At 50.5% G+C, this 26,714-nt stretch overlaps 1 protein-coding gene across 1 annotated transcript in view; it reads left to right on the top strand.

Moving 5' to 3' along the window:
* c2h15orf39 (chromosome 2 C15orf39 homolog) overlaps nucleotides 1–25,235 on the top strand; it is a 39,108-nt gene extending 13,873 nt beyond the window's left edge. Inside the window, exons 2-4 of the mRNA XM_036934567.1 lie at nucleotides 660–5,064; nucleotides 8,578–8,752; nucleotides 22,611–25,235. Of these exons, the coding sequence (XP_036790462.1) occupies nucleotides 697–5,064; nucleotides 8,578–8,752; nucleotides 22,611–24,073 (6,006 nt within the window). The 5' untranslated portion in view covers nucleotides 660–696 and the 3' untranslated portion in view covers nucleotides 24,074–25,235. The remainder of the gene's footprint in view (nucleotides 1–659; nucleotides 5,065–8,577; nucleotides 8,753–22,610) is intronic.
* Nucleotides 25,236–26,714: the final 1,479 nt, after the last annotated feature.

The following is a 26,714-nucleotide window of genomic DNA, read 5'->3' as shown; positions in this document are numbered from 1 at the left end:
AGAAGGTGGTACTTTAAACAGAGGCTGCTTTAAACTACTGTACTTTACTTCTTGTCCAGCTATTTTGGAACAAAAGCTATTTTATCGTGATCTGTTTTTTTTCTTCCTCACAAGCTCCCAAGGCCTTGTGATGTTGTACTTGTCTTCTCTCTGAACAGGAAGAGGTGGATGCTTGTATTTTCAACAGATGTACTTATTCTTGTTTTGGTATTTGACTGTGAGTTGAGATGTTTTGTTGTTGCTCGTAAGTGAACAGAGGTAGCCTGGTTCCTAGTCTGTTTGTGATAATATTCCACTCCTGTTTGACATATGACAAGGAGTGTAATATTAGCACAAAACAGGTCTGGATTTCAGGCTAGATCAGAAGAACTAAAACGTTGAACTTTTGACCTGAGTGACCTAATGTCTGAGACCTCTTTTTAACAGAAACACTCTATATTATTGTGTTTTTTGCTTGTATTTGAAAGACATGAACATTGATATTCATCATATTTGTAACCATAGAGTTGATCAAATGGGGACAGAGGAGCTAGTAACTCACTAGAACTTCAACTTTTGAAATCATTTGAACCGAACGACCTCATATCTGTTAAGCACTTTGAACAGCATTTGTAGTGAGAAATGTGATGTATAAACATCTATTCTCTCCTGTGTCTCAGATCCTGGTCTATTATCGGACCACCACAGAGTCAACACATGATGAGCAACAGCAGTAAACGAGTCCAGCCAAGCTTCACTGTCGCCCCGGTGGTCCAGAGCAAGATGCCCCGGCTGGAAGGGTCCATCATTGGTAGTGTGGCGTCTACAGAGGCAGGAGGGCTCTCTAAACCAGCCAGCCTGGCTCACTACCCCTCTGCCCCCCACCACACACCCCAGACCCAGGCTCTGCAGAACAGGGCCTACTTCACCTATGACCTCGGGGGTCACGACCTCTCTGACCCTGACCTCCGACCTTCCTGGAGCCCCTCTGAGGGGTTGCTGCTGAACAGGAGGAATGTGGGGGTTTCCCCTCAGAGCGTGGAGGAGGGGTCGTTACGAAACCACATAGTTTACAGCAGGGCAGAGACTTTTTCTACTGAGAGTAGTAGTGTTAGTGGTAGTAACTCTGTCTCTGCTACTGCTCAGGACACTCCAGCTAAGCAGGGTTTTACCTACTACACCAGGAGCCCAGGTGGGCTGAGGAGTCCCACCAGCGGGCCTGGGACCATCGCTATGCCCATTGCTGTGAGGAAACAGCCCCCTGTTGGAGGAGTTAGCCTCTCCCCTCAGTCTGAGAACTCTGTCTGTCTGAGTCTGGCTGTTCCCAAACCGCTCTACGGACACCCCTCCCCCTGCTGTTCTGAGCTGGGCTGTACTGTAGGACAGAGGCACAGTCTGGAGCAGAGGGGGGGAGTACACAGGATCCATCCCCATCTTAATTTGTATGAGGGGTGGATGTATAGTCCTAGCTCCCACCACCACCCCAGGGCTCTGCAGCCGGAGCACGGTGTTGAGACAGAGAGACTATCAGACAGACTGCCTCTAAAAGATGGCAAGGACCACCAACACCACCCCAATGGAATCCCCAACAGAGCAGTATCGGCACAAAGATTTCCTGTCTTCATGGAACCAACCTACAGCATTGGTTACCCATGTGCCCCGGCCCGTGCCGTACGAAGCCCCTCCTCATTTACATGTGACCCCCTCTCTTCACAGTTAGGCGCCTCCCCCTATGGGGCTGATCAATGCCAACGTTTACAAATCCCTTCTAAACGTCCAACCTATCACAGCTTGGTCTCTTCCCACCCCTCCTGCTCTTCCTCTCACCCCTCCTGCTCTTCCTCTCACCCCTCCTGCTCTTCCTCTCACCCCTCCTGCTCTTCCTCTCACCCCTCCTGCTCTTCCTCTCACCCCTCCTCCCATCCCTCTCACCCCTCCTACCATCCCTCCCATCCCTCTCATCCCTCCTGCCATCCCTCCCATCCCTCTCCTCCCTCTCACCCCTTCCACCCTACAACATACAAACCCATGACCCCTTTGCACCATGGCGTTCCGGTAACATCACAAGTTTATCAGGGCCGCTCTTCTCCCAATGTGGCCAAATACAGCCAGCTCCCAGTCACACAGCCCATTTTTTACTACCATCCTCAGGCAAATGTGGAGGGAGAGAGTGAGAGTTGTGGAGCAGGTTTTAAAGATGCAGGAGGAGGAATGCACAGAGACAGAGACTGGGAGGATGTTATGGTCTCTAAAGGTTCTAAAAGACCCCTACCTCCCAGTCCCACCCAGACAGGACCCCACCTAGCTTCTCATCTTCCCAGCACAGCAACCCCCACCCACTACCATGTCACCCAGTCTATGTACAGTACTGATGTCCCCATGTCTAGCCACATGGCTCCTAGTAGCCACCCATACCTCAGGAGTTTTGACCAGCCCTCCTATCATCAATTGTACAGGATGCCCCTGAATGCAGCAGGTCAGATGAGAGCCCCTGCTATAGCCCCAGAGAGACCCTGTGCCTCTCCATCTCCCCCCAGCAGCCTACAGCGGACTGAGAGACCCCTGGACTACTCCCTGCCTCAGTACAGATCTCCAGTCACCTCTCCTCAGGTCTCCTCCCCCAGGAGACACCACCTATCTCGGGGACACTCTGACTCCACACTCCCTGGAGCCCCACTGACTGTCTCCACCACACTGTCACGGGCTGACTATGGCCATCACAACCACCCAGCCAACCACCACCACCACCACAGCAACAACCATGCTACTACAGCCATGTGTACAACTGCTGTAAACTATGGCAACCACCACACAACTACAGCCAACCAGAACAACCACCAACACACAACTACACGTAACCATCACAACGCCACGTGTCAGGGAATGACTGGTTCTACTGTAGTGAGGCTTCGAGACAGTCCTGTCCCTCAGTCTAATGTGCATGGAGACATGATCACTACTGGTACAGAAATGCTGAAGAGATGGGTCTCGGACTCAGACCGACCCATCAACATAGACTCTCCCTCACCAAAACACACACAGGACAATGGGGATGACGTCATTGATGTGGAACTATATCAGAAACGACAGAAGATGAAGACGAACGGAGAGGGAGATATAGCAGAGGGAGATATAGCAGAGGGAGATATAGCAGAGGGAGATATAGCAGAGGGAGATATAGCAGAGGGAGATATAGCAGAGGGAGGGAGAGCAGAGGTGAACGGAGAGGGAGGCGGACTCGATAGCTGTCTGTCTCCCTCTCCTCCCATGCCAGTCATCAACAATGTTTTCAGCCTGGCTCCATACAAGGCTTACCTAGAGGCTGCTGGCATGCTGTCTCTACCTGTTAGAGGATCTCAGAGAACTGACCGCCATCCTTCTGGACACTGTGTGCTCAAACCTGAGACCCAATCAGACCCTCACAGACGTCATCAACACAGACAGGAAACAGGCCCTACATCTGACCCACACAGGCCTGAGAGAGACCCTGAACGAGAGGAAGGGAAGCCTGTATCAATCAATCACAGGATTGGTAACCATGTAGTCCGACCAGCCTCAGAACAGCAGAGGCCTGTAGTCCAGCAGAGGATTCTGGGTATTGTAGTCAGATCAGACACTACACAGAAGACACCCGTAGTGCCTGTTTTCAGTGAATCACCGCAGGAACCAGAGAGGGAGGTGGAAGTGAAGACCGCCGATTTGCAGATTAAAGTGGTTAAGGAAGAGGAGGAGGAACCACAGCAAGAACCAGAGAGGGAGGTGGAAGTGAAGACTGATGACGACATGCAGACTAAAGTGGTTATTAAGGAAGAGGAAGAGATGGAGGTGGCAGCAGCAACAACAGAGCCGGGTGTGTTTGTACATGATCTCACCGTGGGTGTTATTAAGAAATGTGAATCTGATCAACTGGACAGTAAATTGTCAATAGCGTCAGATAAATATATTTCTATTATGTCGGCTACAGATAGACGTGTGATGGAGGGATCTTTTACTTACAACGAGCACCACCATCAGTCCCAAACTCAGCACCACCATCAGTCCCAAACTCAGCACCACCATCAGTCCCAAACTCAGCACCACCAGCCCCGGTCCAACCACCATCCATCCCAGCCCCTGTCCAACCACCATCCATCCCAGCCCCTGTCCAACCACCATCCATCCCAGTCCAACCACCATCCATCCCATCCCCTGTCCAACCACCATCCATCCCAGCCCCAGTCCAACCACCATCCATCCCAGCCCCTGTCCAACCACCATCCATCCCAGTCCAACCACCATCCATCCCAGCCCCTGTCCAACCACTATCCACCCAATCCGCCGCAACCCCACCTACGTCCCAAATCAACAACTCCACCCCAACCCCTCTCAATAAGGCATAGGATAGTTGGCGCGTTCACCCATAACGTGCACCACCCTCCCCAGGCCCATCAGAAGCCCTATGACCAGACTGCTACACCACACCCTAAATCATCCAGCTCTCCCCAATCCACCAACCCAGCCACCACCAAACTGAACCTTCAAAACATCCCTCCTCAATGTCTCAAACTATCCACTTATAAGATCGTCCTGCCAGATAACATGCTCCGGGCTGTTGCTCCCCCTCCCTGCTCTACAGAGGTCCCACAGTCACCCACTGACCCTACAGCTGTAGCCAAATCCAGCCGCAGCCCTCATGCCCTTTCAGACAGCAACAACAGCTCCCGACCAGCCAGACAGCACTTCCTAGAGCTGCACCTCTTACTTTGTAACCTGGTTTCCAGCTGTGTGTCCCACACCCCACCCACAGAGCTCCAAACCTGGCTGTCCCAGCTGGACATCTCCCTTACCTCCACCGCCATTTCCCCACCCAAGGCCCAGAAGGTGACCTCTCTGCTGGGTTCTGAGGCCAGGGAGGTGTGGCTGAGGGGACCAGAGACCCAGGCTGCCCTCCAGAATGTGCTCCAGAGACTGGGGCAGTATGTAGCCCAGAAGCAGTGTCCCTTCCCCCATGTGATGAGGGCAGGCGCGGTGTTTGTTCCCATGCTGGTGGTCAAGGAGCTGCTCTTCCCTCAGGTCCAGGGGGTCTACATCGACCAGGTTCTCCAGGTACAGTTGTGACGTACTGGATCTCGATCTAATCTTAAATCAATACATTTTAGCACCACATATAATACATAACATCACTCATTTCATTACACGTGACAGGTCACTCATTTCATTATACACGTGACAGGTCACTCATTTCATTACACGTGACAGGTCACTCATTTCATTATACACGTGACAGGTCACTCATTTCATTACACGTGACAGGTCACTCATTTCATTACACGTGACAGGTCACTCATTTCATTACACGTGACAGGTCACTCATTTCATTATACACGTGACAGGTCACTCATTTCATTACACGTGACAGGTCACTCATTTCATTACACGTGACAGGTCACTCATTTCATTATACACGTGACAGGTCACTCATTTCATTATACACGTGGCAGGTCACTCATTTCATTATACACGTGACAGGTCACTCATTTCATTATACACGTGACAGGTCACTCATTCCATTACACGTGACAGGTCACTCATTCCATTACACGTGACAGGTCACTCATTTCATTACACGTGACAGGTCACTCATTTCATTACACGTGACAGGTCACTCATTTCATTACACGTGACAGGTCACTCATTTCATTACACGTGACAGGTCACTCATTCCATTGCAGTGCATTCAGAAAGTATTCAGACCCCTAGACTTTTTCCACGTTACGTTTTTTTCCTCATCAATCTACACACAATACCCCATAATGACATCACAATACCCCATAATGACAACACAATACCCCATAATGACAAAGCAAAAACAGGTTTAGATATTTTTGCAAATGTATAAAAAAATATAAAACTGAAATATACCATTTACATAGTACTGAGTAAATGGTCTGAATACTTTTGTTGAAGTACCTTTGACAGCGATTACAGCCTCATGTTTTCTTGGGTATGACGCTACAAGCTTGGCACACCTGTATTTGAGGAGTTTCTCCCATTCTTCTCTGCAGATCCTCTCAAGCTCTGTCAGGTTGGATGGGGAGCATCACTACACAGCTATTTTCAGGTCTCTCCAGCGATGTTTAATCATGTTCAAGTCCGGGCTCTGGCTGTGCCACTCAAGGACATTTAGAGACTTGTCCCGAAACCACTCCTGTGTTGTCTTGGCTGTGTGCTTAGGGTCGTTGTCCTATTAGTCTGGGGGGCGAAGATTCACCTTCCCGAGCTCCTGAGCGCTCTGGAGCAGGTTTTCATAAGGATCTCTCTGTACTTTGCTCTGTTCCTCTTTCCCTCGATCCTGACTAGTCTCCCAGTCCCTACTGCTGAAAAACATTCCCACAACATGATGCCACCATGCTTCACCGTAGGGATGGTGCCTGGTTTCCTCCAGATGTGACGCTTGGCATTCAGGCCAAAGAGTTCAATCTTGATTTCATCAGACCAGAGAATCTTGTTTTGCATCATCTGAAAGTCCTTTAGGTACTTTTTAGCAAACTGATCCGCTTTTTACTGAGGAGTGGATTCAGTCTCGCCACTCTACCATAAGGTCTGATTGGTGGAGTGCTGCAGAGATTGTTGTCCTGCTGGAAGGTTATCCCATCTCCACAGAGGAACTCTGGAGCTCTGTCAGAGTGACCATCGGGTTCTTGGTCATCTCCATGACCAAGGCTCTATTCCCCCAATTGTTCAGTTTGGCTGGGCGGCCAGCTCTAGGAAGAGTCTTGGTGGTTCCAAACTTCTTCCATTTAAGAAAGAGGGAGGCCACTATGTTCTTGGGGACCTTCAATGCTGCAGACATTTTTTGGTACCCTTCCCCCAATCTGTGCCTCGACACAATCCTGTCTCTGAACTCTACGGACAGTTCCTTCAACCTCATGGCTTGGTTTTTGTTCTGACATGCATTGTCGACTGTAGGACCTTATATAGACAGGTGTGTGCCTTTCCAAATCATGTCCAATCAATTAAATTTACCACAGGTGGACTCCAATCAAGTTGGAGAACTCAATTCTGAGTCTCATAGCAAAGGGTCTGAATACTTATGTAATTAAGGTATTTCTGTTATTTTTTTTATACATTTGCAGAAATATATAAAAACCTGTTTTCAATTTGTCATTTTGGGGTATTGTGTGTAGATCGATTACATTTTTTAAATTTTCTTTACCCATTATAGAATAAGCCCATAACGTAACAAAATGTGGAAAAAGTCAAGGGTCTGAATACTTTTTGAATGCACTGTATACAAAAGTATGTGGACACCCCTTCAAATTAGTGTATTCTGCTATTTTAGCCACACCCATTGCTGAAGTGCATAGCACATAAAACTCGTCTGTCCTCGGTTGCCAGACTCACTACCGAAACTGCCTCTGGAAGCAACGTCAGAACTGTTTGTCGGGTGCTTAATGAAATGGGTTTTCATGGCTGAGCAGCCGCACACAAGCCTAAGATCACCATGCGCAATGCCAAGCGTTGGCTGGAGTGGTGTAAAGCTCACCACCATTAGACTCTGGAGCAGTGAAAACGCATTCTCTGGAGTGATGAATCACGCTTCACCATCTGGCAGTCCGACTGACGAATCTGGGTTTGGCGGATGCCAGGAGAATGCTGCCTGCCCGAATGCGTAGTTCCAATTTGACTGGCCTGCACAGAGCCCTGACCTTAACCCCATTGAACACCTTTGCGATGAATTGGAACGCTTACTGCGAGCCAGGCCTAATCGCTCAACATCAGTGCCCGACCTTACTAATGTTCTTGTGGCTGAATGGAAGCAAGTCCCCGCAGCAATGTTCCAACATCTAGTGGAAAGCCTTCCCAGAAGAGTGGAGGCTGTTATAGCAGCAATGTTCCAACATCTAGTGGAAAGCCTTCCCAGAAGAGTGGAGGCTGTTATAGCATCAATGTTCCAACATCTAGTGGAAAGCCTTCCCAGAAGAGTGGAGGCTGTTATAGCAGCAATGTTCCAACATCTAGTGGAAAGCCTTCCCAGAAGAGTGGAGGCTGTTATAGCAGCAATGTTCCAACATCTAGTGGAAAGCCTTCCCAGAAGAGTGGAGGCTGTTATAGCATCAATGTTCCAACATCTAGTGGAAAGCCTTCCCAGAAGAGTGGAGGCTGTTATAGCAGCAATGTTCCAACATCTAGTGGAAAGCCTTCCCAGAAGAGTGGAGGCTGTTATAGCAGCAATGTTCCAACATCTAGTGGAAAGCCTTCCCAGAAGAGTGGAGGCTGTTATAGCAGCGAAGGGGGGAGAAACTCAAAATGAATGCCCATGATTTTGGAATGAGATGTTGGATGAGCAGTTGTCCACATACTTTTGGTCATGTAGTGTATCACATTTCATTTGCTGTTTGTGTCTGATGAATTACCCATGTCAAGTCTCTGCTTTTTCTGTACGTAAAGCACATTTCTGTCAAGACTACAAAGTAGCCTGGGTACCAGTTTGTTTTGTGCTAACATTCCACTCCATCTACTTGTTGGCATATGACACATAGTATGAGGAGTGGAATGTTAGCACAAAACAGTTCTGTATTTCAGGCTTACAATAAAGTTGATCTAATGTAATGACAGGAGCACAAGGTGGAGTTGAGACCTACCACCCTGTCTGAGGAGAGACACCTGGTGACGCTGCAGAAACGACCGTGTTCCTCCAAGCTCCGCAGACTCCTGTCACTCAAACACCTGCCTAACATCTACCCTGACGTTCTCAACCTCTACTATCACAGCTGTGTCTGCAAGAGCCTGGGTGAGTTAGCCGTTAGCCTGCTAGCCTGGCCCTTGATAGAGCCTGGGTGAGTTAGCCGTTAGCCTGGCCCCTGAAAAAGCCTGGGTGAGTTAGCCCTTAGCCTGCTAGCCTGGCCCTTGATAGAGCCTGGGTGAGTTAGCTGTTAGCCAGGCCCCAGAGGGTTAGATCACAGTTGGTCAGAGAGGTATACTACAAAGCAGGATCAATGAGTTAGCTAACTTTGATAAATAAACGGAAATAGCTGTTGAGTGTCTGGTTCATTTAGAAAGCTAAACTTCTATCTGTGTTTGGTTGTTGAGCCCATTTTAAGATTATCAACAACAACAAAAATGTGTTATTTCAGAATATTTAGATAAGTTAGCTGGCTAATTCATTGAATCTAATTTGTAGTATACCACTCGGATGCTTGTATCTCAATCACTGGTGTACATACACATTAGTAAAGATACATGTTCTAGATAGTGGAAATCTAATTTACTTATCATTGACATTGTCCATATCCTTGACATCGTCACAATGTCGGCCAGTCATTCATTTATTTATTTTGGTTCCCATTAGCTGTTAGAATCAGCTTTTCCTGGGGTCATGCCAAGCAATATTGTTATGTTTAGACCATAATGGACTGTCTCTTTAGCAGAAAACTGCACTGTTGGCTCTTATTTTTCTGATAACAAAAGTATAAATAATTTCAAATTCTGTATAATAAGCAAACTGACTGCACACTGTAACGTTACTGCATGATTGTAGCTGGTTTACTAACGCATTAGTTCTATTAGCTATGTTGACTAGGACGTTACTTTAGCTAATACGGGGACAACGATCTAGGCTGTGTGTTCGCCTGGTCACATACCGCTGATGTGTTGCTCATTTGAAGTCCACAGACGAAGGGAAAAGGTGAGAGGAGGAGAGTGCATAGAGGTTAGAATGAATACAACATGGCTGCTATGAAAGTGAACTGTGTTTTATGCGTGATCAGGGGTGTTTCATTCCGCCAATTCTGTTGAAAAACATTTTTTAAACCATCAGTCAATCAAATGTATTTATAAAGCCCCTCTTACATCAGCTGATGTCACAAAGTGCTGTACAGAAACCCAGCCTAAAACCCCAAACAGCAAGCAATGCAGGTGTAGAGGCACGGTGGCTAGGAAAAACTCCCTAGAAAGGCCAAAACCTAGGAAGAAACCTAGAGAGGAACCAGGCTATGAGGGGTGGCCAGTCCTCTTCTGGCTGTGCCGGGTGGAGATTATAACAGAACATGGCCAAGATGTTCATAAATGACCAGCAGGTTCAAAAAAATTATAATCACAGTAGTTGTCGAGGGTGCAACAGGTCAGGAGTAAATGCCTCAGGAGTAAATGTCAGTTGGCTTTTCATAGCCGATCATTGAGAGTATCTCTACCACTCCTGCTGTCTCTAGAGATTTGAAAACAGCAGGTCTGGGACAGGTAGCACATCCGGTGAACAGGTCAGGGTTCCATAGTCGCAGGCAGAACAGTTGAAACTGGAGCAGCAGCACGGCCAGGTGGACAGCAAGGAGTCATCAGGCCAGGTAGTCCTCAGGCATGGTCCTAGGGCTCAGGTCCTCCAAGAGAGAGGGAGAGAGAGAGCATATAAATGGAAGCAAATGAAACGGGGATAAAAACACCAGAATTTGTCCAATAGAAACTCTCGTTTGCAACTGTTGGATTAATGGTTACACCCTAGATAAGTTAGATGCAGGCAAGAGTGTGCAATGTGGTATTGTGTAATTTTCTGTCATCTCAAATTTTTCTCTCGACATTGTAAACTTTCATTCATAGGCTAGGTTGTAGCAACCTCATGATGGGTACAGGACAAATAGCCTATTTTTGGGTGAATGGAATATGAATGAGAGTCATCCAATATGCTGTAATAGAAATAAGGCCATCTTCATGAAAAAGAAAATCATCCTCCCTCATCATAAACTGCACGTGTGTGTGTGTGTGTGTGTGTGTGTGTGTGTGCGCGAGTGTGTGTGTGTCTCTCCATGGTGGCCTGACTGACGGCTGCCTGGCGTTTCAGTTTGGAATCTGGGTGAAAGCAGAAGCAAATGTCTTACATTGAGTATTACTGAGAGGCTGAACAGAAACAGTCACATGCCTGCTATCTGTGTGAACTGGAGATGTTGCATGGGGACCTGGATAAAATGGGGACCTGGATAAAATGGGGACCTTGAAGGGGACCTGGATAAAATGGGGACCTTGAAGGGGACCTGGGTAAAATGGGGACCTGGATAAAATGGGGACCTTGAAGGGGACCTGGGTAAAATGGGGACCTTGAAGGGGACCTGGGTAAAATGGGGACCTGGATAAAATGGGGACCTTGAAGGGGACCTGGGTAAAATGGGGACCTGGGTAAAATGGGGACCTTGAAGGGGACCTGGATAAAATGGGGACCTGGATAAAATGGGGACCTGGGTAAAATGGGGACCTGGATAAAATGGGGACTTTGAAGGGGACCTGGATAAAATGGGGACCTGGGTAAAATGGGGACCTGGGTAAAATGGGGACCTGGGTAAAATGGGGACCTGGGTAAAATGGGGACCTGGATAAAATGGGGACCTTGAAGGGGACCTGGGTAAAATGGGGACCTGGGTAAAATGGGGACCTGGATAAAATGGGGACCTTGAAGGGGACCTGGATAAAATGGGGACCTGGGTAAAATGGGGACCTGGGTAAAATGGGGACCTGGATAAAATGGGGACCTGGATAAAATGGGGACCTTGAAGGGGACCTGGATAAAATGGGGACCTTGAAGGGGAATTGGATAAAATGGGGACCTGGATGAAATGGGGACCTTGAAGGGGAACTGGATGCAATGAAAGTAATCACAAAAGTAAAAACAATTTGGGCCAGTTTCCCAGGTCTGTTTTTTAAATGGGCCAGTTTCCCATGTCTGTTTTTTAAATGGGCCAGTTTCCCAGGTCTGGTTTTTATATGGGCCAGTTTCCCAGGTCTGGTTTTTATATGGGCCAGTTTCCCAGGTCTGGTTTTTACATGGGCCAGTTTCCCAGGTCTGGTTTTTACATGGGCCAGTTTCCCAGGTCTGGTTTTTATATGGGCCAGTTTCCCAGGTCTGGTTTTTATATGGGCCAGTTTCCCAGGTCTGGTTTTTATATGGGCCAGTTTCCCAGGTCTGGTTGGTGGTGTTCTGGAGATTCCCCAGACATAGGAAGCTTACTTAGCCTGGACTGAAAAGTTGTTGTTGAGACTCCTCTGTTATTCATTTGGTCTCCTTTTTGTTATTGGCACACACACTGAGCTTTGTTGTTTTTATTACCCTTTACTCACTTAATTACTTTCCTATTGTCGAGAGGTGAACCTGCAAGTAAACATTTCATTGCACTGTGTGCTCAACATGCTGTATATCATGTGTATATGCCAAATAAGCAACCGTGAACCCCCCCCCAACCCTAACCCCCTCACACACTGTCATGTTTGGTGATGAAAAAGTATGTGTTTGCAGAGGAAGGTACTGTGTGTTCAGTATGTCTCCAGTAATCAGTCTGTGATTGATCGAAATCACTGATGATGTCATGTCTATTTTTGTCACACAAACCCTTCTGTTAACCAGATCCAGGTTGGTTTAGAAAATAACATTTGGATTTAGCGAGGGACTGGATCTGGTTAAATCGTATGATCCTATTGGCTTGTTTGATTTGGGAGTCCATTCATTACTAAACCCAGAATGGCAGTATTACATGCAGAAAGAATGCCAACAACTTCAAGGCTTGCATGGTGTTAAATGTGTGCTGTTGCTACAGTATTATATTTCCCATTTCCCATATATAGGGCCCTACTGTTGACCAGGGTCCATATATAGGGCCCTACTGTTGACCAGGGTCCATATATAGGGCCCTACTGTTGACCAGGGTCCATATATAGGGCCCTACTGTTGACCAGGGTCCATATATAGGGCCCTACTGTTGACCAGGGTCCATATATAGGGCCCAACTGTTGACCAGGGTCCATATATAGGGCCCTACTGTTGACCAGGGTCCATATATAGGGCCCTACTGTTGACCAGGGTCCATATATAGGGCCCTACTGTTGACCAGGGTCCATATATAGGGCCCTACTGTTGACCAGGGTCCATATATAGGGCCCTACTGTTGATCAGGGTCCATATATAGGGCCCTACTGTTGATCAGGGTCCATATATAGGGCCCTACTGTTGACCAGGGTCCATATATAGGGCTCTACTGTTGACCAGGGTAGGGTCCATTTTTAGGGCCCTACTGTTGACCAGGGTCCATATATAGGGCTCTACTGTTGACCAGGGTCCATATATAGGGCTCTACTGTTGACAAGGGTAGGGTCCATATGTAGGGCTCTACTGTTGACGAGGGTAGGGTCCATATATAGGGCCCTACTGTTGACCAGGGTCCATATATAGGGCCCTACTGTTGACCAGGGTCCATATATAGGGCCCTACTGTTGACCAGGGTCCATATATAGGGCCCTACTGTTGACCAGGGTCCATATATAGGGCTCTACTGTTGACCAGGGTCATATGGAATAGGGGGCCATTTCAGATGCTTCCTGGAGTTTTTTTTACCATCCCATAATACTAGTGCTTCACTCCCAGCAGGTCACCGTGGTAACAGGCTGGTTCTGGAAATCCCCCTATACTGCGCTGTTATTTCCTTCCTTTAACAATGAGAGCTGAGTCTGTACTGAGTCGGTCCTCTATATGCATAGTCACACTACTGTACTGAGTCGGTCCTCTATATGCATAGTCACACTACTGTACCGAGTTGTTCCTCTATATGCATAGTCACACTACTGTACTGAGTTGTTCCTCTATATGCATAGTCACACTACTGTACTGAGTTGTTCCTCTATATGCATAGTCACACTACTGTACCGAGTTGTTCCTCTATATGCATAGTCACACTACTGTACTGAGTCGTTCCTCTATATGCATAGTCACACTACTGCACTGAGTCGTATAGTCACGCTACTGCACTGAGTCGTATAGTCACGCTACTGCACTGAGTCGTATAGTCACGCTACTGCACTGAGTCGTATAGTCACGCTACTGCACTGAGTCGTATAGTCACGCTACTGCACTGAGTCGTATAGTCGGGGCAAATCATATTTTCACTTGCATTGATTTCAATGGGAGACTGAACTTTCATGGAAGTTAGGATTCACTCCTTCATTCTTTATAAAATGTTTAGTAGGCAAAAAACGGTTCTCAGGTTTTATAAATGTGATTTCAGGTTCTTGAATATAATTTCTAGTAATGGGAGAGATACTACTATAATTGTATTAATAAGCATGTTTTCCATTCCCTCTCCATTTTCGAACTGTTAACATTTTAATTTAATTTCAAATCCATTCCATTTATTGTTTTGCAGAGTCGCCGTCACCTGATGCTCCCCAAAAGACAGCCCAGGTATCTGCTGCTTTCTGCTCTGTTACCCCTCCGTTTACTACATCACTGGCTACGTTTCCATGCACACTAACAATCTGATATTAAACTGATTTATGGCAGTAGGCCGAGTACGACATTAGTCACCTTTTCTCTGCTTATCTTCAATTGGCATGCGACGATGCTAAAAAAAAAAGTTTTTTTAAATCTTTTATTTATTTAAACAGGAAGGGCTCATTGAGATTTAAAATCTATTTTTCAAGAGCGTCCTGGCCAAGATATTACAAAAATTACAGACAAACAACATGAAAAACTACAAGTAATCAAGTAAAAACCATAGAATTCACAAGAGTATAACAAAAACATTGACAAGTCAGGAAATCAGTCTCAAGATCATTCATCAGTGATTTAAAAACACCGATCGGGACAAGTTCTTCCAGTTTAAAAGTATTTTGTAAGGTTGTTCCAAGACGATGGCGCAGAGGACATAAAAGCCCTTTTACCAAATTCAGTTCGGACATTTGGAACAGTTAGCAGGATAAAGTCCAGCGAACGAAGAGAGTACCCACCACATTTCTGAACAATACAAATGCCCAAATAAAAAGGTAGTAAACCCAAAATGGCTTTGTAAATAAAAGTATACCAGTGACTGAGCCTACGAGTGACTAGAGAAGGCCAGCCAACCCTGGTATACAAAGTGCAGTGGTGCGTAAGGGTTTTGCAGTTTAAAATAAATCTCAAAGTGCCACGGTGAAGGGTGTTAATTGATCTCAAACACTGAGCATTCATATAATGATGCAATTTTTAGGACATGTGAACAGCTTCATCAGAGTTACAGTGGCGTGTTTGATCTGAGCATGTGCCAGCAGAGCCTCCCCCTCACTAGTTCTAACCAACTCAAGTTGGTAGAGTGGTCTGGTTGGTGGTGGAGTGGTCTGGTTGGTGGTGGAGTGGTCTGGTTGGTGGTGGAGTGGTCTGGTTGGTGGTGGAGGGGCCTGGTTGGTTGTCTGGTTGGTGGTGGAGGGGTCTGGTTGGTGGTGGAGGGGTCTGGTTGGTGGTGGAGTGGCCTGGTTGGTGGTGGAGTGGTCTGGTTGGTGGTGGAGGGGTCTGGTTGGTGGTGGAGTGGCCTGGTTGGTGGTGGAGTGGTCTGGTTGGTGGTGGAGGGGTCTGGTTGGTGGTGGAGTGGTCTGGTTGGTGGTGGAGTGGTCTGGTTGGTGGTGGAGTGGTCTGGTTGGTGGTGGAGGGGCCTGGTTGGTTGTCTGGTTGGTGGTGGAGGGGTCTGGTTGGTGGTGGAGTGGTCTGGTTGGTGGTGGAGTGGTCTGGTTGGTGGTGGAGTGGTCTGGTTGGTGGTGGAGTGGTCTGGTTGGTGGTGGAGTGGTCTGGTTGGTGGTGGAGTGGTCTGGTTGGTGTTTGATCTGAGCATGTGCCAGCAGAGCCTCCCCCTCACTAGTTCTAACCAACTCAAGTTGGTAGAGTGGTCTGGTTGGTGGTGGAGTGGTCTGGTTGGTGGTGGAGTGGTCTGGTTGGTGGTGGAGGGGCCTGGTTGGTTGTCTGGTTGGTGGTGGAGGGGTCTGGTTGGTGGTGGAGTGGTCTGGTTGGTGGTGGAGTGGTCTGGTTGGTGGTGGAGTGGTCTGGTTGGTGGTGGAGTGGTCTGGTTGGTGGTGGAGTGGTCTGGTTGGTGGTGGAGTGGTCTGGTTGGTGGTGGAGGGGCCTGGTTGGTTGTCTGGTTGGTGGTGGAGGGGTCTGGTTGGTGGTGGAGTGGTCTGGTTGGTGGTGGAGGGGTCTGGTTGGTGGTGGAGTGGTCTGGTTGGTGGTGGAGTGGTCTGGTTGGTGGTGGAGTGGTCTGGTTGGTGTTTGATCTGAGCATGTGCCAGCAGAGCCTCCCCCTCACTAGTTGTTCTGCATGTATCATAGTCCTATCATGTAGCCTGATTTCAGATGTCGTGTTAACAAGATTATTAGGGAACCGTTCTTCATGCAACGCATGTAAACGTTTACAAACTATATCAATCTGACTTCACAATAATCATATTGTTGTGTGCATGTAACAATACTCACAAACAATCCAGTATCACACTAGTTCTAACCACACAACTCAAGTTGAAATGTCAACTAACTCTACCTATGATTATTGAACTAATAACCCTTAGAGTTAATAACACTGTGATAACTGCTGTTAATATTCAACCGTATTAACAACATGACTACCTTCTTCCTGTACATGCATCTTTATGTGCATTTTATATCATCATGGTGTGGCTGGTGACACTTCTGCTTCTTGAAAGTCCAATATCTTGAAAACTTGACTGCTGACATGCAAAACATTTCTAATGAAAACAATGGATTTTTCCCTTCTGTAGGATTACTCATAGAACAGCTAGCCTGGTCCCAGATCGTGTTTGGCATGACCATGGGAGTTGGCTTTTACAGCCCAAACAGATCTGGGATCAGGGTATAGAACAGCACCATGTGATACAGTGCAACTAAAACTCAGACGTTTGTTGTAAGGAAGGAAGTGGTGGACCATTTAGGGACCTGTATTCTGTCCTCTTGGTTAGTGACTGGATGGAGGAGTTAAACGTGTCCATAATCAAGCTACCCCCCTCTCTCTCCTTTTCACATCTTTCTTTTGTCTGTTTCATTTCAAATGTCAATTTTGCCTTTTTATTTTTAACCAAATCTCCCCCCCAATTTTTTTTTTTTTTTTAATAATTTTAAATTCACCTTTCACCCTTTCATCTCAAACCTCCATTTGTCCCCTACAGAAATGTGTTGGAAAAAACAACACTGACATCATATCACTAGCATCTCTAACTTTTTTTTTATGAAGTAGATTTTAAACTTGATATTTATTTGGTAAAGTTTGGTTAAAAACACACACTAGTCTTTGACATTACCTCAACAGTTGTGACTGATTTAATCTTTTGACCTCTGTCAACATAACTGATTTCACTAACTGAATCATCTAATCTAGCCAGATAGTTGGTTATTTCCTGTTCTCTGCTGAGTGCTGACTTTGTTAGTGTTCACATGTGGGTCACATGGGAACTTGACTTCTATCTGACCCTTTTCTTCCTGTATTAGCAAAAAATAAATATTCAGACCTGGGTTCAAATACTTCCACTAGGCTGGATTGTGCTTTGCCTTGCACAAAGGAACCAATGGAAGTTACAATTTACTAACCCTGCCCAAATGGAACTGTAGGCAGGCTAAAGCAAACGCAAAGTATTTGAAAGATGTTGAAACCCAGGTGTGTTGGTTTATTCATGTTGATCTTCTGTAGCAGCAGACTGTGTTGTCATGTAGCCTGTATACTGCAGCACTTTTAGTATTCTCACCTTTCACTCGGAGGCTGAGGTCAACACTGTTCAGTCATTGGGTGCCTGCCAAATGAGTCCTGGTCAAAAGTAGTGCACTATTTCAGGAATAGGGTGCCATTTGGGACTCATTGTTTTCTGATTTTAATAGATGAACACTGTTTTAGTCTGTCAGCTAAATATGAATTGGGTGGAGGGGCCTGGTTGGTGGTGTGGTGGAGGGGCCTGGTGGAGGGGCCTGGTTGGTGGAGTGGTCTGGTTGGCGGTGTGGTGGAGTGGTCTGGTTGGCGGTGAGGTGGAGTGGTCTGGTGGGCGGTGTGGTGGGCGGTGTGGTGGAGTGGTCTGGTTGGCGGTGAGGTGGAGTGGTCTGGTGGGCGGTGTGGTAGAGTGGTCTGGTTAGCGATGTGGTGGAGTGTGGTCTGGTGGAGTGGTCTGGTGGGCGGTGAGGTGGAGTGGTCTGGTTGGCGGTGAGGTGGAGTGGTCTGGTTGGCGATGTGGTGGAGTGTGGTCTGGTGGAGTGGTCTGGTGGGCGGTGTGGTGGAGTGGTCTGGTGGGCGGTGTGGTGGAGTGGTCTGGTTGGCGGTGAGGTGGAGTGGTCTGGTGGGCGGTGTGGTAGAGTGGTCTGGTTAGCGATGTGGTGGAGTGTGGTCTGGTGGAGTGGTCTGGTGGGCGGTGAGGTGGAGTGGTCTGGTTGGCAGTGAGGTGGAGTGGTCTGGTTGGCGATGTGGTGGAGTGTGGTCTGGTGGAGTGGTCTGGTGGGCGGTGTGGTGGAGTGGTCTGGTGGGCGGAGTGGTCTGGTGGGCGGTGTGGTGGAGTGGTCTGGTGGGCGGTGTGGTGGAGTGGTCTGGTGGGCGGTGTGGTAGAGTGGTCTGGTTGGCGATGTGGTGGAGTGTGGTCTGGTGGAGTGGTCTGGTGGGCGGTGTGGTGGAGTGGTCTGGTTGGCGATGTGGTGGAGTGTGGTCTGGTGGTGTGGGCGGTGTGGTAGAGTGGTCTGGTTGGCGATGTGGTGGAGTGTGGTCTGGTGGAGTGGTCTGGTGGGCGGTGTGGTAGAGTGGTCTGGTTGGCGATGTGGTGGAGTGTGGTCTGGTGGAGTGGTCTGGTGGGCGGTGTGGTGGAGTGGTCTGGTGGGCGGTGTGGTGGAGTGGTCTGGTTGGCGGTCTGGTGGAGTGGTCTGGTTGGTGGAGTGGTCTGGTTGGCGGTGTGGTGGAGTGGTCTGGTGGAGTGGTCTGGTTGGCGGTGTGGTGGAGTGGTCTGGTTGGCGGTGTGGTGGAGTGGTCTCGTGGGGTGGTCTGGTTGGCGGTGTGGTGGAGTGGTCTGGTTGGCGGTATGGTGGAGTGGTCTCGTGGTCTGGTTGGCAGTGTGGTGGAGTGGTCTGGTTGGCGGTGTGGTGGAGTGGTCTGGTTGGCGGTGTGGTGGAGTGGTCTGGTTGGCGGTGTGGTGGAGTGGTCTGGTTGGCGGTGTGGTGGAGTGGTCTGGTTGGTGGAGTGGTCTGGTTGGTGGAGTGGTCTAGTTGGCGGTGTGGTGGAGTGGTCTGGTTGGTGGAGTGGTCTGGTTGGCGGTGTGGTGGAGTGGCCTGGTTGATGGAGTGGTCTGGTTGGCGGTGTGGTGGACTGGTCTGGTTGGCGGTGTGGTGGAGTGGCCTGGTTGGCGGTGTGGTGGAGTGGCCTGGTTGGCGGTGTGGTGGAGTGGCCTGGTTGGCGGTGTGGTGGATTGGTCTGGTTGGCAGTGTGGTGGAGTGGTCTGGTGGAGCGGTCTGGTGGAGTGGTCTGGTTAGCGGTTTGGTGGAGTGGTCTGGTTGGTGGAGTGGTCTGGTTGGCGGTGTGGTGAAGTGGTCTGGTGGAGTGGTCTGGTTGGCGGTGTGGTGGAGTGGCCTGGTTGATGGAGTGGTCTGTTTGGCGGTGTGGTGGACTGGTCTGGTTGGCGGTGTGGTGGAGTGGCCTGGTGGAGTGGTCTGGTTGGCGGTGTGGTGGAGTGGTCTGGTTGGCGGTGTGGTGGACTGGTCTGGTTGGCGGTGTGGTGGAGTGGCCTGGTTGGCGGTGTGGTGGAGTGGCCTGGTTGGCGGTGTGGTGGAGTGGCCTGGTTGGCGGTGTGGTGGAGTGGTCTGTTTGGCAGTGTGGTGGAGTGGTCTGGTGGAGCGGTCTGGTGGAGTGGTCTGGTTAGCGGTTTGGTGGAGTGGTCTGGTTGGTGGAGTGGTCTGGTTGGCGGTGTGGTGAAGTGGTCTGGTGGAGTGGTCTGGTTGGCGGTGTGGTGGAGTGGCCTGGTTGATGGAGTGGTCTGGTTGGGGGTGTGGTGGACTGGTCTGGTTGGCGGTGTGGTGGAGTGGCCTGGTTGGCGGTGTGGTGGAGTGGCCTGGTTGGCGGTGTGGTGGAGTGGCCTGGTTGGCGGTGTGGTGGAGTGGCCTGGTTGGCGGTGTGGTGGAGTGGCCTGGTTGGCGGTGTGGTGGAGTGGTCTGGTTGGCAGTGTGGTGGAGTGGTCTGGTGGAGCGGTCTGGTCTGGTTGGCGGTCTGGTGGAGTGGTCTGGTTGGTGGTGTGGTGGAGTGGTCTGGTGGAGTGGTCTGGTTGGCGGTATGGTGGAGTGGTCTCGTGGGGTGGTCTGGTTGGCGGTGTGGTGGAGTGGTCTGGTTGGCGGTATGGTGGAGTGGTCTGGTGGGGTGGTCTGGTTGGCGGTGTGTCGGAGTGGTCTGGTGGAGTGGTCTGGTTGGCGGTGTGGTGGAGTGGTCTGGTTGGCGGTATGGTGGAGTGGTCTGGTGGGGTGGTCTGGTTGGCGGTGTGGTGGAGTGGTCTGGTTGGCGGTGTGGTGGAGTGGTCTGGTTGGCAGTGTGGTGGAGTGGTCTGGTTGGCGGTGTGGTGGAGTGGTCTGGCTGGTGGTGTGGTGGAGTGGTCTGACTGGCGGTGTGGTGGAGTGGTCTGGTTGGCGGTGTGGTGGAGTGGTCTGGTTGGCAGTGTGGTGGAGTGGTCTGGTTGGTGGAGTGGTCTGGTTGGCGGTGTGGTGGAGTGGTCTAGTTGGCAGTGTGGTGGAGTGGTCTGGTTGGCAGTGTGGTGGAGTGGTCTTGTTGGCAGTGTGGTGGAGTGGTCTGGTTGGCGGTGTGGTGGAGTGGTCTGGTGGAGTGGTCTGGTTGGTGGTGTGGTCTGGTGGAGGGGCCTGGTGGTGTGGTGGAGTAGTCTGGTGGAGCGGTCTGGTGGAGCGGTCTGGTTGGCAGTGTGGTGGAGCGGTCTGGTGGAGTGGTCTGGTGGGCGGTCTGGTGGAGTGTTCTGGTTGGCGGTGTGGTCTGGTGGAGTGGTCTGGTGAAGTGGTGTGGTGGAGTGGTCTGGTTGGCGGTCTGGTGGAGTGGTCTGGTTGGCGGTCTGGTGGAGTGGTCTGGTGGGCGGTCTGGTGGAGTGGTCTGGTGGGCGGTGTGGTCTGGTGGAGTGGTCTGGTGGGCGGTGTGGAGTGGAGTGGTCTGGTTGGCGGAGTGGTCTGCTTGGCGGTGTGGTGGAGCGGCCTGGTGGAGCGGTGTGGTTGGCGGTCTGGTGGAGTGGTCTGGTTGGCGGTGTGGTTGAGTGGTCTGGTGGGGAGGTAAGTAGTGGAGTGGTCTGGTTGGTGGTGTGGTGTGGTGGAGTGGTCTGGTTGGCAGTGTGGTGGAGTGGTCTGGTTGGCAGTGTGGTGGAGTGGTCTGGTTGGTGGAGTGGTCTGGTTGGCGGTGTGGTGGAGTGGTCTGGTTGAGTGGTCTTGTTGGCAGTGTGGTGGAGTGGTCTGGTTGGCGGTGTGGTGGAGTGGTCTGGTTGGCGGTGTGGTGGAGTGGTCTGGTTTGCAGTGTGGTGGAGTGGTCTGGTTGGCAGAGTGGTCTGGTTGGTGGTGTGGTGTGGTGGAGTGGTCAGGTTGGTGGTGTGGTGTGGTGGAGTGGTCAGGTTGGTGGAGTGGACTGGTGGAGTGGACTGGTCTGGTGGAGTTGTATGGTTGGCGGTGTGGTGGAGTGGTCTGGTTGGAGTGGTCTGGTGGAGGGGCCTGGTGGAGGGAACTAGTGGAGTGGTCTGGTTGGCGGAATGGTCTGGTGGAGTGGTCTGGTTGGCGGAGTGGTGTGGCGGAGTGGTCTGGCGGAGTGGTCTGGCAGAGTGGTCTGGTGGAGTGGTCTGGTTGGCGGATTGGTGGAGTTGTCTGGTTGGCGGTGTGGTGGAGTGGTCTGGTTGGCGGTGTGGTGGAGTGGTCTGGTTGGCGGTGTGGTGGTGTGGTCTGGTTGGCGGTGTGGTGGTGTGGTCTGGTTGGCGGTGTGGTGGAGTGGTCTGGTTGGCGGGGCCAGGTGGAGTGGTCTGGTGAAGTGATCTGGTTGACGGTGTGGTGGAGTGGTCTGGTTGGTGGAGTGGTCTGGTTGGCGGGGCTTGGTGGATTGGTCTGGTTGGTGGGGTCTGGTGGAGTGGTCTGGTTGGCGGTGGATTGGTCTGGTTGGTGGAGTGGTCTGGTTGGCGGTGTGGTGGAGTGGTCTGCTTGGTGGTGTGGTGAAGGGGCCTGGTGGAGTGGTCTGGTTGGTGGAGTGGTCTGGTTGGCGGTGTGGTAGAGTGGTCTGGTTGGTGGAGTGGTCTGGTGGAGTGGTCTGGTGGAGTGGTCTGGTGGAGTGGTCTGGTGGAGTGGTCTGGTGGAGTGGTCTAGTGAAGTGGTCTGGTTGGTGGTGGAGTGGTTTGGTTGGTGGTGGAGTGGTTTGGTTGGTGGTGGAGTGGTTTGGTTGGTGGTGGAGTGGTTTGGTTGGTGGTGGAGTGGTTTGGTTGGTGGTGGAGTGGTCTGGTTGGTGGTGGAGTGGTCTGGTTGGTGGTGGAGGGGCCTGGTTGGTTGTCTGGTTGGTGGTGGAGGGGTCTGGTTGGTGGTGGAGTGCAGTTATCTCGTCAGTTGCAGTTCTGTGTCTAGTCACTGTGGCAGTTTTGACTGGACGTGGGACTTTGTCTGCTCTCCTTCTCCTTTCTCCAGGGAAATTTTTATTTACTTCGTCTTTCTGTCATCCCCGTTAACGTCTTTCTGTCCTCCCGTTAACGTCTTTCACTCTTTTCTTCTTCATATCTCTTGATTATTTTTGGTGAACTGCAATCAAAGAACAATGTGATTTATCCTCCTGTCATTTCAAGTTGACACATTAGGCTAATGTAAAGACATTCTAACGGCCATGTTGCCTGTGTTTCAGGTGTAGAGCCATGTGACACGGCCAGGACACCAGAAGGAATGCTGTGTTCAGAGGATCGTTGGAATAGGTCTGCCAGTGGGCTATGTTCACTGGCCACCAACCGCTGTGACATTGGAACACAGACCACCACCTCACCACAACACCTGGAGGAATGTATCAGTCTGTCTCCATCTCAGACCCCGAGCTGCAGAGCCACAGCTAGCCTCTCCTCTCATAGACCGAGAGAGGACCCGAAGAGAGGATCATCATCATCCTCACACTTTAAGATGCACAAGAGGAAAGAGGGGAAAGGCAAGAAGAAGAAGAAGAAGAGCTTCCCCAAACCTCTGTTTGTAGGGACGAGGGTTCGCACGGTGTTGGAGGGTGGTGGGAACACAGAGCAGGCTGGAGACTGGAGCATTCTAAAGAACACTGTTAATCAGGAGGAGGAGGAAAGGAATGGCCGGCTGGTGTGGAGCAGTGACAATGCAGGCAGTGACTCTGACAGGAGGGATGGAAAGAGTGATGGAGAGAAAAGGGGAAAGGGGGATGGAGAGCGGAATGGAGGCAATAAGCTGGAGGAAGAGGAGGAGCCACCAGCCACACCCCTGCTGGAGGAGGAGGAGGAGGAGTCTAACTCCTGGACGTGCCCTTTGACCTCAGACGAGCTGTCTTCGTCTCCTAGCAACAGGGATCGAGCCTCCACACTATTGGCCGTGCCGTCCTACAAGACCCCATCCTCAGGTTCAGCCTGGTCCCAGGGCCTCAGGACGAAGAGCCAGTCAGGGATGATCCTCAAGTTGAGGAAGGTGTTGTTTCCTGAGGGACGTAAAGGACAACAGACGCGATACCAGGCTGTCTCTGTCTCAGACACTGAACTGCGCCGACACAGTCAGCCTCCTCTCTCAGACAGCCAGCCTCTCCTCTCAGAGACAGAGGATGGGGAGTCCAGGAGAAAGAGGGACAGGGAGGGGGACAGAGGAGAGGCCAGGGAAAGAACCAGGGATGGATGTCTTTCCAGGAGGATGTCCTCCAAGCTCCCCCAGCGAGGGCTGCATTTCGGGGGCTTCTCTTCTACCCTGCGCCACCTCACCACCTTCTCATCCTTCAGCCGACTGCCCTCCTCTCTGTCCTCCTCCCTGCGCCGCTCCGTCATGAAGATCAAGTACTGCCCCTTCTTGTCTGCCTGCCACAGCTCTGACCACCGTCGGCGCCGCTGGATCCTTCGCTCCGCCGTGCAGCGCGCCCGCTCCGTCATGAAGATCTACTACCCAGACCTGGTGGGGAGACGGATACAACACCTCTACGAGGAGGGGGACGGGACGGAGGTGTGGTACAGGGGTCTGGTGGTGCAGGTACATGAGCCACACCCTAACCCCCTGAAGACTGTGTTCCAGGTGAAATATGACTCTGAACCAGAGTGGCAGTACTACTTGGAGCTGCTCATAGACTATAAGAAGGGTTGGCTAAAAATAGAGGACTGAGACAGGACTGAAGGCTAACTGGGCGTTTTGTCTTGTTTGGTTTTTGAAGAATGGCTGGCTTGAAGAAGAGTGAATCCTGGTGAAACACAATTTTTCCTGTGTGTGTGTGTGTTTTCACTGGTTTGTGTGTTTTGACTGTGTTGTTTTTCAACAGTTTGATATGTGTATCGGTGCTTTTCTCTGGGCCACTTTGTTTTTGCATCGCCTGGTGCCCCGGGTGGGTGGAGATTTCACTTTAGGACCAATGGAATGGTCTACAATATGCAACTTCCACCCCACCCTGTTCACCGGACGACGCAAAACAAACTCGTCCAATGATCCTCAAGTTGGTCTTTGCTAGTTTGTTGTTAAACTGTCAGCTGCCGGCTGCCTCCCAAAGGAATGCTGTTGGACAGGATGGAGATTATTTTTTACTTAAGACAGACCGATTGGTTAAACTGTGCTCCTTGCAACATGGAAACATAAATCTACCACCCATTATGTTAAATTGTTTGTATTTATTCATCCTATCAGTTAACTGTAATTGTCTCCGGTTCACAAAATAATATTGTTAGACAAGATTTAGGCAGTTTTAATGAATCTTTCCTCCGGAAAAATGTCTAACAGTCTTAATTTATGTTAAGCTAGTAAGGCCATCACAGATGGCATCTCAAATGGCACCCTATTCCTTATATAGTGCACTAATTTAGACCCAAACGGCACCCTATTCCCTATATAGTGCACTATTTTAGACCCAAATGGCACCCTATTCCCTATATAGTGCACTATTTTGGACCCAAATGGCCATCCCTAACCCCGTACCTAACACCATCCCTAACCCCGTACCTAACACCATGCCTAACCCCGTACCTAACACCATCCCTAACCCCGTACCTATCCCCCGTACCTAACACCATCCCTAACCCCGTACCTAACACCATCCCTAACCCCGTACCTAACACCATGCCTAACCCCGTACCTAACACCATGCCTAACCCCGTACCTAACACCATCCCTAACCCCGTACCTAACACCATGCCTAACACCATCCCTAACCCCGTACCTAACACCATCCCTAACCCCGTACCTATCCCCCGTACCTAACACCATCCTTAACCCCGTACCTAACACCATCCCTAACCCCGTACCTATCCCCCCTACCTAACACCATCCCTAACCTCGTACCTATCCCCCCTACCTAACACCATCCCTGACCCCTAACCCCGTACCTATCCCCCCTACCTAACACCATCCCTAACCCCTAACCCCGTACCTATCCCCGTACCTATCCCCCCCTACCTAACACCCTCCCTAACCCCGTACCTATCCCCCCCTACCTAACACCATCCCTAACCCCGTACCTATCCCCCGCTACCTAACACCACCCCTAACCCCGTACCTATCCCCGTACCTATCCCCCCTACCTAACACCATCCCTAACCCCGTACCTTTCCCCCCTACCTAACACCATCCCTAAACCCGTACCTATCCCCCGTACCTATCCCCCCTACCTAACACCATCCCTAACCCCGTACCTATCCCCCCTACCTAACACCACCCCTAACCCCGTACCTAACACCACCTCTAACCCCGTACCTAACACCACCCCTAACCCCGTACCTATCCACCCTACCTATCCACCCTACCTAACACCATCCCTAACCCCGTACCTATCCCCCCTACCTAACACCACCCCTAACCCCGTACCTAACACCACCCCTAACCCCGTACCTAACACCACCCCTAACCCTGTACCTAACACCACCCCTAACCCCGTACCTATCCCCCCCTACCTAACACCGTACCTATCCCCCCTACCTAACACCATCCCTAACCCCCTACCTATCCCCCCCTATCCCCCGTACCTAACACCATCCCTAACCCCGTACCTAACACCATCCCTAACCCCCTACCTAACACCATCCCTAACCCCCTACCTAACACCATCCCTATCCCCCCTACCCCCGTACCTATCCCCCCTACCTAACACCATCCCTAACCCCGTACCTAACCCCGTACCTAACACCATCCCTAACACCATCCCTAACCCCCTACCTAATGTAACATTATAACTTTAAACCGCCCCCTCGCCCATACCCGGGTGCGAACCAGGGACCCTCTGCACACATCAACAACAGTCACCCACAAAGCATCATTACCCATCGCTCCACAAAAGCCGCGGCCCTTGCAGAGCAAGGGGAACCACTACTTCAAGGTCTCAAAGTAAGTGACGTCACCGATTGAAACGCTGTTTAGCGCGCACCACCGCTAACTAGCTAGCCGTTTCACATCCGTTACACTAACACCATCCCTAACCCCGTACCTAACACCACCCCTAACCCCGTACCTATCCCCCGTCCCCACCATGCCTATTCCCCCACCATGCCTATTCCCCCACCATGCCTATTCCCCCACCATGCCTATTCCCCCACCATGCCTATTCCCCCACCATGCCTATTCCCCCACCATGCCTATTCTCCCACCATGCCTATTCCCCCACCATGCCTATTCCCCCACCATGCCTATTCCCCCACCATGCCTATTCCCCCACCATGCCTATTTCCCCACCATGCCTATTTCCCCACCATGCCTATTTCCCCACCATGCCTATTTCCCCACCATGCCTATTCCCCCACCATGCCTATTCCCCCACCATGCCTAT

Source organism: Oncorhynchus mykiss, chromosome 2 (assembly GCF_013265735.2).
Source record: "Oncorhynchus mykiss isolate Arlee chromosome 2, USDA_OmykA_1.1, whole genome shotgun sequence".
Taxonomy (NCBI): domain Eukaryota; kingdom Metazoa; phylum Chordata; class Actinopteri; order Salmoniformes; family Salmonidae; genus Oncorhynchus; species Oncorhynchus mykiss.
Note: the sequence above shows the minus strand (reverse complement) of the source record. Positions and strands in the feature narration are given on the sequence as shown.